At 38.4% G+C, this 14,608-nt stretch overlaps 1 protein-coding gene across 1 annotated transcript in view; it reads left to right on the top strand.

The window, feature by feature from the left end:
• Window positions 1–14,373, top strand: part of LOC141439976 (unconventional myosin-IXb-like) — a 33,263-nt gene extending 18,890 nt beyond the window's left edge. The window contains exons 13-19 of the mRNA XM_074104437.1: window positions 10,192–10,439; window positions 11,106–11,276; window positions 11,869–12,098; window positions 12,944–13,038; window positions 13,527–13,598; window positions 13,771–13,884; window positions 14,193–14,373. Coding sequence (XP_073960538.1) covers window positions 10,192–10,439; window positions 11,106–11,276; window positions 11,869–12,098; window positions 12,944–13,038; window positions 13,527–13,598; window positions 13,771–13,884; window positions 14,193–14,373 — 1,111 coding nt within the window. The remainder of the gene's footprint in view (window positions 1–10,191; window positions 10,440–11,105; window positions 11,277–11,868; window positions 12,099–12,943; window positions 13,039–13,526; window positions 13,599–13,770; window positions 13,885–14,192) is intronic.
• The last annotated feature ends 235 nt before the right edge of the window (window positions 14,374–14,608 follow it).

Here is a 14,608-nt window from a genome sequence, read left to right on the forward strand (position 1 = left end):
AAGGGACAAAAAATTACAGAATCGCCGAGACTCGCACGCGAAGAGTCGAGCGGGAGCGAGACGAGAGAACGTTTGACGACACCGACGTTATGCAACGGGCCAGCAGATTGTTTATGTACGTGCGATGCTACGACCGATTTTGTATTGACATGCTCTCTGTCTGCCTCGCACTTCAGCGATCATCAAACAATGCTCTGATGCGTAGTATCCGTCTTCCAGCTTATTTCCTATATTTTGTTCAATATCGAGTTCAAATATAACAATTTGTTTTTCATTCGTTTAATTTAAATCTGCATGTAAAAGTATACATTTTATTACATAAATTTATTTTTGCAGTTCAATAGGTTGGTTATTTGCAATCAATCTCAGTTCAAAGATTTTTGTTTGATGAATTCGCAACTATTGGTTGGGGATCTAGACTTGTTCTGTTTTCCGGTGTTGGCTATGGGTTTTAATTTTCCATGCATTTTGTGTTCCATGTAATAACTCGTTTTGTATCCAGGGTAACTGTTGGTCATTGATAAATCCTTGTATAAATTGGGAGTCATGAGTAGAATACGTGCGTTTCCAAAGCGTATTACAATCACAATTAAGGTTCTTCAAAAAAACGCCAGAAAGCTGTTCTTCATGCTAATGCTTACCTGTCAGTAAAGTCCGTTTCCCTGCATAGCAGTCAAACGGATTGCAGTACGGGAATCAACATATTTTACTTTTAGCTTTACCAGTTGAACGCTTTCGAAACGCGTCGTATCCTCATGAAAATAAATGTGCAAAAGCTTGTTCGGGCACAAGTAACTCACCAAGCATGCACGACTCCACTTCACTAGTTCAATAGTGTGGTTGCGCGCAGGAAGTACAAGTCGTTTAGGCCGCGGAGCGTGCGAAGAAAGGCCTGAAGAATTTGCAGAGTGTGAAGACGCTGGCGGGGCGGACTGCCGCGCCCGGCTGGCAAGAGGAAGCAGCCGCTTACCGTGGCGGCGCAGTTTTCCAGCACTCCCTCGCTGCGCTTATGGAGACTCTCAACCAGCTAACCCGTTCTTATAAGGTAAGCCTGCACGCGAGAAAACGTATAGTAACAAAAAAAATGCGATTTTATTACGTAAATATGATATTATAGGATACCACTTGTCGACTAACTTTAAGTGACGGATATCAGTGCTGCCGTCTCTGTTTGTTTTGTCCGGATAAACGAAGACGGCATTACTTTTTTTTGACACTTAAAGTAAGCCGACAAGTTGGTGAAACAGGGTCTTAGTCTACATCTGTCCGGTACTTTTGAATTAAAATAACTTGATCATTGAATTTGAAAATATCAGCCTTCATCAGTTATAAATGGGTAACATACTGGGTAAAAAAATTTTTTTTTTGTTGTCCCCCAATATTTGAATCTCACAACAGCCATGTTTTATTTTTTAACGTCACCTATCTAAGGACACTTGGGTTATCGGGACAATTCTAATGATACCTTAATTGTCTAAATCCGTCCAGCGTTTGAGAGATATGCGGTAATAAAGAAATATTACATACTTACATACAAGATACGCGCGAAAAACGATACCACTCCTTGCAGTCGGGTTAAAAATACTGTTCGTTTAGTCCGTCAGTTTGACTATCAAAAATATTGGGCTCTTATTTTCTTTTGTCAATAATAACTTCATCAATTAAATAAGAAAGAAAGAAGAAATATTTATTTGGTTTCATCAGTACCACCACGTGCAGAAATAAAAGTGATGAATGTATGTATAGCCAGTTAAAGTTACGCGTGACGTCACGAACTTTGACGCGCTTCAGCTTTGACATTTTAACTGACGGACTAACCCTCTAGTTTCACCATCCGTCGATTAAATTTATTTGACGGATGAATGTGATGCCCTCTCTGTTTGTTTTGTTTTCGAATAGACGGAGACGCATCACATTTATCCGTAAAATAAAATTAATCAATGGTGGTGAAACAGCACTAAATAGAATAATAAAGAAAGAACGAAATACATTTATTCACAACACAGCAATAGACAACACTACACAAGACACAACAATATTATTAAGTGCGACAGCATAGATAGGTAGTAAGATCAATGTGTCATTGCTGATGTAAATCGGACACTGGCTCAGCATAATGCTGAGACGTTAAGAACGCCCCAGCGATGATTTTTCAGCCAGCACAGCCGGTGAACCTCTGACCGCTTATAAAAAATAATACTACACACTATTAACTATACGTATAAAACTACATCAATTCATAAACTACGAAACATATTTATATTGTGACTTTTTTATATTAAGTTAGTACGTAATACAGGGTACACACTTGCCAAGTATACATCCTTACGCGCGGGCTTAAACGAAAAAAATAATTTAAAAAATAACCGAAAAAAAAATTGCTTTGTGAAATAGTGCTGGAAAGGAGAGGAATTAGGACTTCTGAAATAATCACAAATAGCCTTTTCACTTCTCATGCTCGTAAAGTTCGTGTTTATGCTGTATCTAGGCGACATCAAATTATTTTTTATGCTCTAGTGCATAAAATAAAATCTTCGTCTAATTTACCAACTCAAGACCAAGTTTTAAAATATTTTTTAATTTATATAAAACTAAAATTAATCAAATCAATCATAATAAATCAGTAAAATTAAAATAATGGAATTATTATAATAATGCATAAAAAATAAATGTTACATAGAAAGTGAATCATTGTTTCCACTGTTGCTACTTCATTTCCTCGCCATCGAAGTGAAAAGCAGAGTGTAAAACTCTAGCCGTACCGGCTGGGTGGCTATATGAAACGCCTCGGGTAAAATAACTCTTTTTATGCTCTTTGTTGTACAATCTACTATAAGAGTCCGCAGCAAGCTTGATTCTCCATACAAATCGTAGTTACGTCCTTATTTTAAAATAACAAGTAGCATCATCATGATTTTTTGTAAATACAATGAGATAAGGCATATCTAGGCCTGAAATTAGTTTATGACTCTTGAAATGGTATTACAAAGAAAATAGAACGAGTACAAGTTTTGCATTTTAAGAGCCAAAAACCCTGTGCAGTTCGGTTAAATACTACGGCCAAAATATAGTTCAGATTGAAGTCAAAACCTATTTCCGGCATCGACTAAACTATGTAGTTTCATAAGAAAAAGCATTTTTCCGAAATGATTTTGTGGTTTTCAAATGAGAACGAAACTACGAAAATCAGTAAAAAAACTATACATTTTTTATGCGAATCTGCAGCGAATCACTCTAGCGCGGGGGAACGGTACGGGGGAGGGCGGTACGCGCCGCCCTTTGTCCTTGGTTTACGCTGGCCCTGCGTGTGCGTGCGTCGCTCGTTAGTAGTGACTCGTCAGCTGTGCGCGAGAGTTACGTAATATTATTTTGGTGAATTCTCTTCGTATCATAAACGCGATCTAACTACTTACGACTTGGACTGATAACGGATTTGATATTTCTTGGTGATACTGGTGGTGTGTGTGCACATACTGTTCGACGACCTTGGCTTTCTTATATGGACTTTGCATTTTTATGTTACAAAAATGGATAAACAGGGTAAGTACCTACCTAGATGCATTTTAGTCAATATTACCAAGTACTTATAAAAAATGGGTCCATATATCGGCTCGCATACTGACAAACGATGATTTGGACAAAAAATAATTATGGTTTTACTAGAAAAGAGAAAAGAGTACCTATGCGAACTATGGCGCTCCCATAAAAAATAATTATTAATGTTCTTGTTTCCAGAAGTGAAAAGATCATCGAAGACAAGATTATGGTTATCGGCTCGTAGGAAAAAAAAAGGACCGGCTCGTCATAAAAAAGAAAACATTAATCCTAATAGGTAAGTTATAACTAGGACAGTAGCGTAAGATTTTTCTTCCTTGTCCTCTATTACAAGCTTTTATTTAGTTTCACCTGTCCCGATATTTGTCTGTAATCAAATCTTGCATTCGACCAACTTCTAGCAGTCGGATTGACTTGAAATTTTGCATAATTATGTAAATTGCGTGACAATACAATAATCTGGTAGCTGACATCCTGGTAGTCCGGCCAGAATCGTCTCCGAAGGACGGAACTCTTCAACTGTTACAATGTTATCGACTTGTTTTTGGTATAGGTACAAAATAAATGTAGTTTGGGTAACAATGCTAGTAAAGTCGACAAAAAGTACAGTCAGCAAAAAAGCTTGTATTAAAAATGAATTTTCGTACTCGTACCTTTATTTATTATTTTTGTACGACGTAGGTACACCACACAAACTTGTTATTTCACTTATACAGGTCATAGCACTGTAATAGCACATTGTGTATTAGGGCGGTAAGTAAGGTATTACGAACGAAGTATTACCTCTGGTAGTCTCTGTTATTACTTTGACTAATGGCGACTGACGTCATTTCACCATGTATGTATTTTTCACATGTGCAGTACGCTTGGCACCGGAGAGCATGCCAGTGAGCAGTCTGATAGTGATAACAATACCGATCCTCCACCTCAACCTCTAAATTTAAGCAGGTTAGTGTTTTTATTATTATTTTTACTAGTTTACAATCTTTTATTTAACTTGCAATGTATGTACCTATGTACTCGTATGTATGTATGTGAGGCTCAAATCCTGCGAGTTGAATTTGACTCAGTTTCAGTGGTCGAATTGACTTGAAATTTGGTATACTTATGTGAATTGCGTGACAATACAATCTGGTAGCTGACATCCTGGTAGTCCGGCCAGGATCGTCTCCGCAGGACGGAATTCTTCAACGGTTAATGGCATCGACTTGAAATTTCGTATGATGTAGTTTAATAGGTAACAATGCTAGTAAAGTCGACAAAAAGTACAGTCAGCAAAAAAAAAAGCTTGAACAGATTTTTTTTTTTACCAAAAACTTATTTCACAGCTACTTACGTTTTTCACTTGTAGTTTTATTTTCGCTCTTGACTGCAACTGCACTGAGACTAGTACCTACTCGTACCTATATTGACACGGCTATTAAAGATGATTTCAGTTTATTATCTTGATCGATGTACACCGCACTTCTGTTATTTCACTTATACAGGTCATAGCACTATAATATCCCATTGTTCATTAAGGGCGATAAGTAAGGTATTACGAACGAAGTATTACCTCTGGTAGTCTCTGTTATTACTTTGACTAATGGCGACTGACGTCATTTCACTATGTATGTATTTTTTACATGTGCAGTACGCTTGGCACCGGAGAGCATGCCAGTGAGCAGTCTGATAGTGATAACAATACCGATCCTCCGCCTCAATTTCAAAATTTTAGCAGGTTGGTGTTTTTATATTATTTTTACAAGCTTTTACCTTGCAATAGTTGCAATGTATGTACCTATGAATGTATGTGCAGGTAAAATCTTGCGAGTTGAATTTGACCCACTTCTTCCACATTTGGTACGGAAAAGTAGTTTGGATGAAAATGCAAGTACAGTCAGCAAAAAGCTTGTATTAAAAATGTAGTCGCGCGCACAATATGGCACCGAAAATCGAAACGTATTTTTTGCATAGCGTCACCGGCGTTAGAAGTTTTCTGTAGTAGTGTACGCCTCATAATGCAGTATCAAATATTTTTATTTCACCGTATACTCTGATTTAACCTTGCATGGTATAAATATAACGTAACTTTTTTTTTCCTTTCAGAAATTTGAGTCCGAGTACTCCGTCCTCGACACCATCATTACAAATTGAACTTGATCATGATAGCAATGAGGAAGTCGTACGTAAAATGACAGGTCGACGAATTTTCAATGTTCAATATTTATTTGAACAAATGAAGGCTGTGGATCATAGTCCATTTAATTGCAGCTTTAAAGATATGGATTTTGTGAAGGAGTCGAGAATCGGATTCCAGTCAACTTTTCTTTTCAAATGCAAAATGTGTGGCAAAAAAGAAGCATTTAATAATGAAAAACTAGAGTCTAAAATTAATAAAAATGTTGTTCAAGCAGTCGTATGTTCGGGTAGTGGCTTTTCCCAATTAGATGAGCTTTGCGCTCATTTAGATATGCCATGTATAGCGGAGAAAACATTTGGGAAAGAGAATTTGTTGCTTGGGGATGTTTTAAAAGATATCTCTTTGAAGAGCATGTTTGAGGCAGGACTCGAAGAAAAACAAATGGCAATTGAAAAAGGAAACGTAGACGCTGATGGCGTTCCTACATCACAGTAGTAGCGGACGCATCGTGGGGAAAAAGATCATATCGTACCAGCAATTATAATTCATTATCCGGGGTAGCGTGCATTATTGGGTATGAAACTAAAAAGTTCTCTTTTTAGGAATACGGAATTCTTATTGCTCTGTATGCGCTGTTGCAAGTAATAAAAAGATTGAGGTCAAGAAACATAAATGTTTTAAAAACTGGTCTGGTAGCTCCACAGCAATGGAAGCCGACGGTGTAGTAGAAGGTTTTAAATGCAGCATAAATATGCATGGCTTGAAATACACCAAACTTATTGGTGATGGCGATAGCAGTGTCATGAGTGCTTTAAACGAAGCATTGCCATATGGCCACTCCACTGCTATACACAAAATAGAATGCAGTAATCATTTATTACGAAATTATTGCACTAAATTGAGAAATTTGACAAAAAAACTGAAAATAAACAAGGACCTGTCCCTATTATCATGAGGAAATGCCTAAATGATAACATATTGCGACTACGAAAGGCAATTAAAGGAGCAATAGACTTTTCTTCGAAAATGGAAGGGAAAACTTTTACTGAGAAAGTAAATGAATTAAAAAAAAGACCTACGAAACGGGCCTTGCCACGTTTTTGGTGAGCATGCCAACTGCAAAACATATTTTTGTAATGGCCCGAAACCAGGCGAAGAAAACTTCATAGGCCAAATGAAAGATTGTGGCTTGTGGTATGACATATACACCGCTATAAGTCCTATTTTAAACAATGCCGAAAGTCTCCTTATGGGGCAAACAAACAATATTGTTGAGCAGTTTAATGCACTAATCGCAAAATTTATAGGAGGCAAACGAATAAATTACTCCCTTCGTGGATCTTATGAGTCCCGTTGCTACGCAGCTGCTACAAAAAGAACACCGGGAGTCTTGTAGCAACCATGAGTAAAGTATTAACAAAAAATGAAGAACTGGGGACTTACACGCAGAAGTATGAGAAGAGGCAGGCAGAAAAGGCGAAAAGAAAATCAAGCCAAGACAAAAAATCAAAACGAAGAAAACGTATCGCAGGACCCGATGAACATTACGGTGATATCGAAAAAGAACCAGATATGGAAGTTGAGCACTACGAAAAAAGAAAACAAGCACTCTTAGCAGACTTTTCAAAAAGTAAAATAGAACTTGAAAATATCCAAAAGATACCGTTGGGCAGGCAACGAACCCTGAATGGATCAAACAACGAAAAATACGCCTTACTGCGTCAGTGTTTGGTCAAATATGTAAGAGAAGAGCTGCCACGTCGTGTAAAAATATTATAAAAACACTCTTATATAGCAATTTTAAAGGTAGCGATGCTACTAGATACGGCAATGAGAATGAGCCCATCGCTTTAAAAGAGACTGAAGCTGCACTAGGAGTGCAAGTATCACCTTGTGGGTTATACATCCTCGAGGAACACCAGTATTTAGGCGCGAGTCCCGACGGAGTCATAGACGAAGAAACAATTGTGGAGATCAAATGCCCAGCTTCGGCGGCAAATATGACGCCAACAGAAGCTATTTTAAAGAAAAAAATTACTTTCTGTGTGTTGGACGAAAGTGATCCTCAGAAAATAAAACTGAAGCAAAATCACAACTACTTTTATCAAGTACAAGGTCAGTTAAATATTACAAAAAAAAGATACTGTATCTTCGTGGTGTGGACTCCAAAAGGCATATTATTCGAAAAAATCGAAAAGGATACAGGATTCTGGGAGAGCATATTAAATAAATTGAGAAAATTTTACATGGAATGCATACTACCTGAAATTATAGATCCGCGTCTACCTAGAAAGTTACCGATACGAGAGAGTTCTTAAAAATAAGCGAATTTTCATACTTGTATGTATTAAAAAATAAAACACAATATTGTATGACTTTTTTTATTTTATTCAATACACCCAATCTTCAATGTGTCCAATCAAGTTGATGTTGTAGTCTATAGATATTATACTTTTCACTTCTCATGCTCGTAAAGTTCGTTTTTATGCTGAGATTAAGCGACATAAAATGACTTTTTATGCTCTAGTGCATAAAATAAAATCTTTGTCTAAGACCAAGCTAATCAGGTGTCAACCAGCCACAAACAGAAAGTTTTTAACTTTTTTATTTATTTATATAAAACTAAAAATTAACCAAATCAATCAAATAAATCAATAAAATAAAAAAATAGAATTATGTATATAGTAATTCATGAAAAATAAAAGAAACATAGTAAGTGAACCATTGTTTCCACTGTTGCTATTTCCTCGAATTAATCGAAGTAAAAAGCAGTGTAAAACTCGAGCATTAAACCCATTTTTCCCTCGACGTGTCTATCCACCCTCGCCGTACCGGAACGAACGTCTTAAAATCGTAAACGTCGTAAAATGGCTCGTTTTATGCTCTTGTTGTACAATCGACTATTTCACTTCTCATGCTCGTAAAGTGCGTGTTCATGCTGCATCTAGGCAACATACAATAACTTTTTATGCTCTAGTGCATAAAGTAGAATCTTCGTCTAAGGTCAAGGCAATCAAGGTGTGAAACCACAAACAAAAGAGTTTCTACATATTTTTTTATTTTTTTACACCTAAAAATCAATCAAATCGATGAAAATAAATCAATAAAACTAATATAGTAAAGCATGAAAAATAAAAGGTACAAAATAAGTGAACATTTATTTTTACTATTGCTATTTCATTTCTTCGCAAGCGAAGTGAAAAGCAGAGTGTAAAACTCTAGCATTGAGCCCATTTTCCCCTCGACGTTTCTATCCACCCTCGCCGTGGCTCGGGTGGCTATATGAACGTCTCGGGTAAATTGCTCGTTTTATGCTTTTGTTGTACAATATACTATTTCATCACACTTGCTCGTAAACAGTGTCGTAAGCTGCAGGCTAACTTGGTTGCAGTCCTTAATAAAACCTAAGGGCCTTTTTTTGGCGTTATGAGTTGTTGCGCGTACTAATACTGCTGCGCGCGCAGGTTCTGCACGACTAGCAGGAGGACCTCGTGCACGCATGTCAGGCACATGCTGCGGGAGGCGGAGGGCGGCTGGTAGCTGGCGCTGCCAAGAACTGCACCAGCGGTATCGGCAATTTTTGTAACAATAATATTTTTCTTTTACACATATACAATTTTACTCGCAAATGTGATGAAAACATTGTAAGTCGCACGGGCGGTACTATAATTATGAACATCGACCTAGTCCTCAGTCTTTGACTTTGAGCTTCTAATACTCTCGTTCGTAATTTCTTATTAACCGCCCTTAAGACATAATGTACTATTACGCCACACCTGGCCATAATGTGAGTTTTACCGCCCGCTATGCGTATGGTAAAACCCACTTTCTGGCAAGGTGAAGACGTAAAATTGTGTACTCACCATGGGCAGTAAAAAAGTTTTACAGCGTAATGTGTAGTGTAATGTACATTTACGTTTTTTGGAACGCCAAATAATATCCTAGCCGGTAGCTGCCCTCCCGCGCTGTATATATTATAATCTTGGTCTGGAGATGTTCTACTGTTATATTCTACTTAGATACTGCAATAATTTCACCATTGTATGAAGATATTTTACTGCAATATTGTTACTGTGACATGTCTCTAGCTCCGCCTTCCGCTAGCGCGCTCTTGCTTTCTTTCTAGCGCCCTGTCTTACTCTAGGTGAAACAACAACATTTTAAAGCGTTAGCGCGTGATCTCAACGCGGAGTTGAGCGCTACTTGCTGCGGACTCTTAAGCTTTCGCCCAAAGCTGTACCTGCTAGTCACTCCTAGGATGGCAGGGGGATATCATTCCAGCACTTAGATGCAAACCTGAAAACTGCCTCGAAACAGAACGCCGCCGTCCTGTGTGGCGGCAAAATAGCCTTAAATCTGCGCACACCTTTTGACCACGTAATTTTTTCAAAATATATATATTTTTTTTCAAATCTTTTTTTACCCAGGAAAGTACCCAACTATTGTTATGCTGTTTTTTTTTAATTTGGCTCTATCATAACAAATACAACATTTCTATTTCTTTACCCTCGCAGATGCATAAAATCTAACAGCGACAAAGTACCAAACGTCTTCGATGAGGAAACCGTGCAGCGCCAGCTCCGGTACACGGGCATGCTCGAAACGGTCCGGATCCGGCAGGCCGGCTACAACGTGCGGCTCACGTACGAGGAGTTCATACAGCTCTACCGGATACTGCTGCCCAAGGGGCTGCTGAGCTCGCAGAATGACGTCCGCCATTTCTTGGCAACGCTGAACTTGGACAGGGATAATTATCAACTAGGTAAAGAATTTGTACTGGAACAATCAAATCAATCGTAACAATCTTAAGAAAATTGATATATCCAGAGGCCGTATTGTTTAACGTGCTGACGTTCGCGATCCCATTCACCATCTCTTTCTACCATAGTCTTATACCGTTTGATAGAACGGTTGTGATTCCAAGCGTGTTAGACAATAAGGCCTGCGGTCTACTTGTTGATCATGCCAATCGCAATTATGTGGGTAAAGTTTTTTTGTCTTGGTATAAACTGTTATAATCACCCGAGTCCACCGCGTCCAGCCGTTTTAGCGTGAAGGAGTAACAAACATACACACACATACTTACACACACACAACATATACACATCACACACTTCCAATATCCCACTATAATATTAGTGGGATATTGGAAGTCGACAAACGAGATCTCACTATGAAAATTCAAAAGTGCTACGAAAATTCTGGACTCTGATCATTACACTCTGCCACAGAACTGTATCCGCTTTTATTTAGCACACCTTCCCCCCTGTTGCCATCCATTGATTAAATTTATTTGACAGATAAATGTGATGCCGTCTCTGTTTGTTTTGTTTCTAATAGACGAGACGGCATCACATTTATCCGTCAAATAAAATTAATCAATGGGTGGTAAAACAGCCCCTTAGAGTTAAAAAGTTGTCGATATCAGGCGGCACGAAGATCTTCATGCGCGAGAGCGAGCAGACGAAGCTGGAGTACCGGCTGCACCAGCAGATCATGGCGTCCATCATCACGATCCAGCGCTGGTTCCGCGCCGTACTCGAGCGCCGCCGCTTCCTTGCGCTGCGTCGCGCCAGTCTGCTCATACAGGTTTCTGCAGGTACGCTAAAGCTGTACTATATTATTTACTAGCCGTTGCCCACGGTTTCGCCCCGTTCCATTTTTGTTTAATACAAACCTTTTCCTAACAATAACGAACACAACAAAAAATAAATATCCAATTTGTTGCCACCGTTCCGAAGATACGCGCGTACAGTCACCTGCATTAGTATCAGATAATTATGCACGCTTTGTAGTGTCAGATATTAATGCTGGTTACTGTGCATACATTTCGGCGATTCATTTTTATTTGTGTAAATTTAACATGTGTTTTACTATCCACAAGGTTCGGTTTCAGTTTCGGCTGGAAATTTTATTTCGGTCGGACACTAACAAACAATCATGAAATGTAGTATATTTATCTATAAACACAGATAAATACAAAACAGCCGCTCCCTCATTGAATGTTTGTTGTCGAGCAGTTAATTTTTCGCATTTCCCGAGCCTTTCTTTCTAAACTAATTGAGACTGTTTTTTTGGGTTAAAAACACTGTCAAAAATCACCGGTAATGAGTCATATTTTTTATTTGATTCCAAAATCAAAATGTCATTTATTTGTTAAACACAGGTTTGTAAAAGTCATATTGTTTTAGTTATTGGCATCACCATACCATGTTTTGTTTCCCAAAGGCAATGGCTAGTGGCGCGCCACGAAGCCGCGACGAAGGTGCAAGCCTTCTTCCGTGGAAGCCGAGTGCGGCGCTGGTACCTGCGGCTGAGAGACTCCGTCGTGGCCTTCCAAGCCGCCTCCCGAGGGTACCTCCTCAGGAAAACCTTACCTGCGCTCCGGCGGAGGCTTCCATCCCCTAGGAATAGAAACGAGGTGTGTGACAGCCAGAATAATAATGTTTTGTTGATTGGAATGCACACGAAGCTTGATGTGTTTAAGTGTTTAGTGATTAGTCGGATCTTAACTGAACGAATAGGTGATAGGGTGCCGGTACAAAATCAAAATGGAGTGCAGGTAGTTCGAAAAACGCGTGCGGCTGTACGAACTTGATACCCGATACCTAAGTCTACTCGTGACCACGACTGCTGCAAAGTCGCCGTAATTTAAACAATAATTCATTCATAACGTGATTAGATCTGGTAAACGATCGTTCATTCAATGATTTGCTATAATATAAATGTCAGATTAACAATCGCCTCTTTGACTAACCGCCTCTCTACCGCACACATGCAATATAACTTGTAAAAATACTATTAAGTAATAAACACCCAAAGCCTTCTAAAACCAACGTTAATCTAACAACAATACACATGAAACTGACATATTCGCAGCAAGCTTACGGAGAGACCTACTTCCAGCAATGAATAATAATGTAAGCTGATGGGGTTCGGTAATATGAGACTGAAAGACCTACCTTGATAGGGACTTTTTATGGAGATATTTTAAACATTTTAAAACATGCAATATTGCCTCAACGCAACGCACGCTACGTACGCCTCAATGCTACGTATTTTTATTAACCTCGCTCTATTTGGTTCCGGCTAATCGCTTGACAAGCAAATTAGCTACTAACAGTTTGAAAGTAGTTTTTTTTAACATAACTTTAATTTCTCCTATTTCAGCACACCCTCTAATTTTAACTAATATTTAAAATTCATATAAATGTGAACCCGTGTATGCCATTTGTATGTAATACGGTGTGATCCATGTGTTGACAGCATGACAGTAAAGCAGCGCTCGCGGCGTCCGAGGCGGAAACGTACAAGAACCGGCAAAGCATTGAACAAATTAGGAATATTATTGATTTACAATTGTAAGTATCTCGATCCACATTCAGATGAATCTTAAATGTTATTCTCTAGTCACAAGTAGATTTGCAATTGTGCGATTAAAACAGCACAAATATAAAGTAAATTCATTTATATTGTGTCATGTGGACCTTTTCACAAGTCCTGCTAATACCTAAACCTAATTAGGAACTTGATGTCAAATGTACATAGATCACTCTTACTCTTGGAGCACCCCAAAGCGCTACACTTTAAGATGATCAGTAATACCTACAGTACAACTGGTAATCACGCGCGTGACTCGTCGGTTTCATCGTTTTTCTGAAGATTAAAATTAGAAAGAAAACCGAACTTTTGTTTTTAATACCGAACGGCATTAGCAAACTAGTTTAAATGCAGCTTTTAGGATACTGCAGTTTTACAAGTCGGTATTGATAGTCCGTCAACAACAACGTCATTATTGTATCTTTAGGTAGATTGTTTTATCTGACGCGTTTGTCTGTTCCACTTATAGAAACATGCTCATACAAGAGGAGGCGGAGAAAACGAGACAGCTAAGGCAGACCCAATCATTGCCTATTGCGAGGTAATTATCATTATAATTTGTCACGACAATCCATGTATCCTTGTTAATATAAAGGAACGTGCGAAAAAAAATTGTATTATGTATTCATAGTTCAGTAATGGCATATTATCTGATTGATCTTATTTTTAAACTGCATTATTAATATAGGAATAAATTTTCTATCCTGTCTTAGTTTGGAAAAAAAGCGGGAAAACCTCACGATAGAAACTTCAGCCACTCAAGTTTTTGGCAAGCGGAGAGTGTCCAAAACGCACAATATCACAGAGCTTAAACAAAGTAATACAAGGTAAGGCACAATACTCCATTTGACCGCGAAAATTCAATATTGCGTTAATATTTTAGTATTACTGCAAACTAACTGCAACCACGCATGAGCGTAGGTCGTAAACCCGAATACATAACAATATAAATGAATCAACATAATATATTTGAACGCGGTAGTAATCTTCCGGTGCACCGCCAAACTGCAGGTGTAACAATAGAAACGAATCATGCGCTTTGTGGCGCCTAGCTTAACGCGTCACTGACATCTGATCTACTACATATAAAATATGCGTCAAATTTTCTCATCAATTTTTGACTGCTTTATTATAGCGTCAATCAATCTGAAGCCAACGAGTCGTCTCCGGACGAGAGTTGGAGCGTGAACAGCAAGAAATACCCTCAAGGAGTGGCGCCGCCCAACAAAATCACGCCTGAAGACTTGGCCAATGAACTGCTCTGGCTCAGGATAGACCAAAACTACTTGATGGCTGAAAAGAATAAGGTACACTAGTGTTTTCTTTGTGTATTAACATTATTTTATGCTAGTTACCGGCAAAAAACGGTTATTTCGGTTGGGAAAAGAGGTGACAATCTTTTACGAATAAATGAGTAAGTCCTATTTTGAAATAATGGATGGTGTTTTTAGAGATATTCTGTACCTATTAGCGGAAATGAAGCCGGTTCATGCTTAGTTAATTTATGTTAGACTTTCTACATGAGAACTAAATAGGAACTTTTCGGCATAC

Source organism: Choristoneura fumiferana, chromosome 21 (assembly GCF_025370935.1).
Source record: "Choristoneura fumiferana chromosome 21, NRCan_CFum_1, whole genome shotgun sequence".
NCBI classification, from domain to species: Eukaryota; Metazoa; Arthropoda; class Insecta; order Lepidoptera; family Tortricidae; genus Choristoneura; species Choristoneura fumiferana.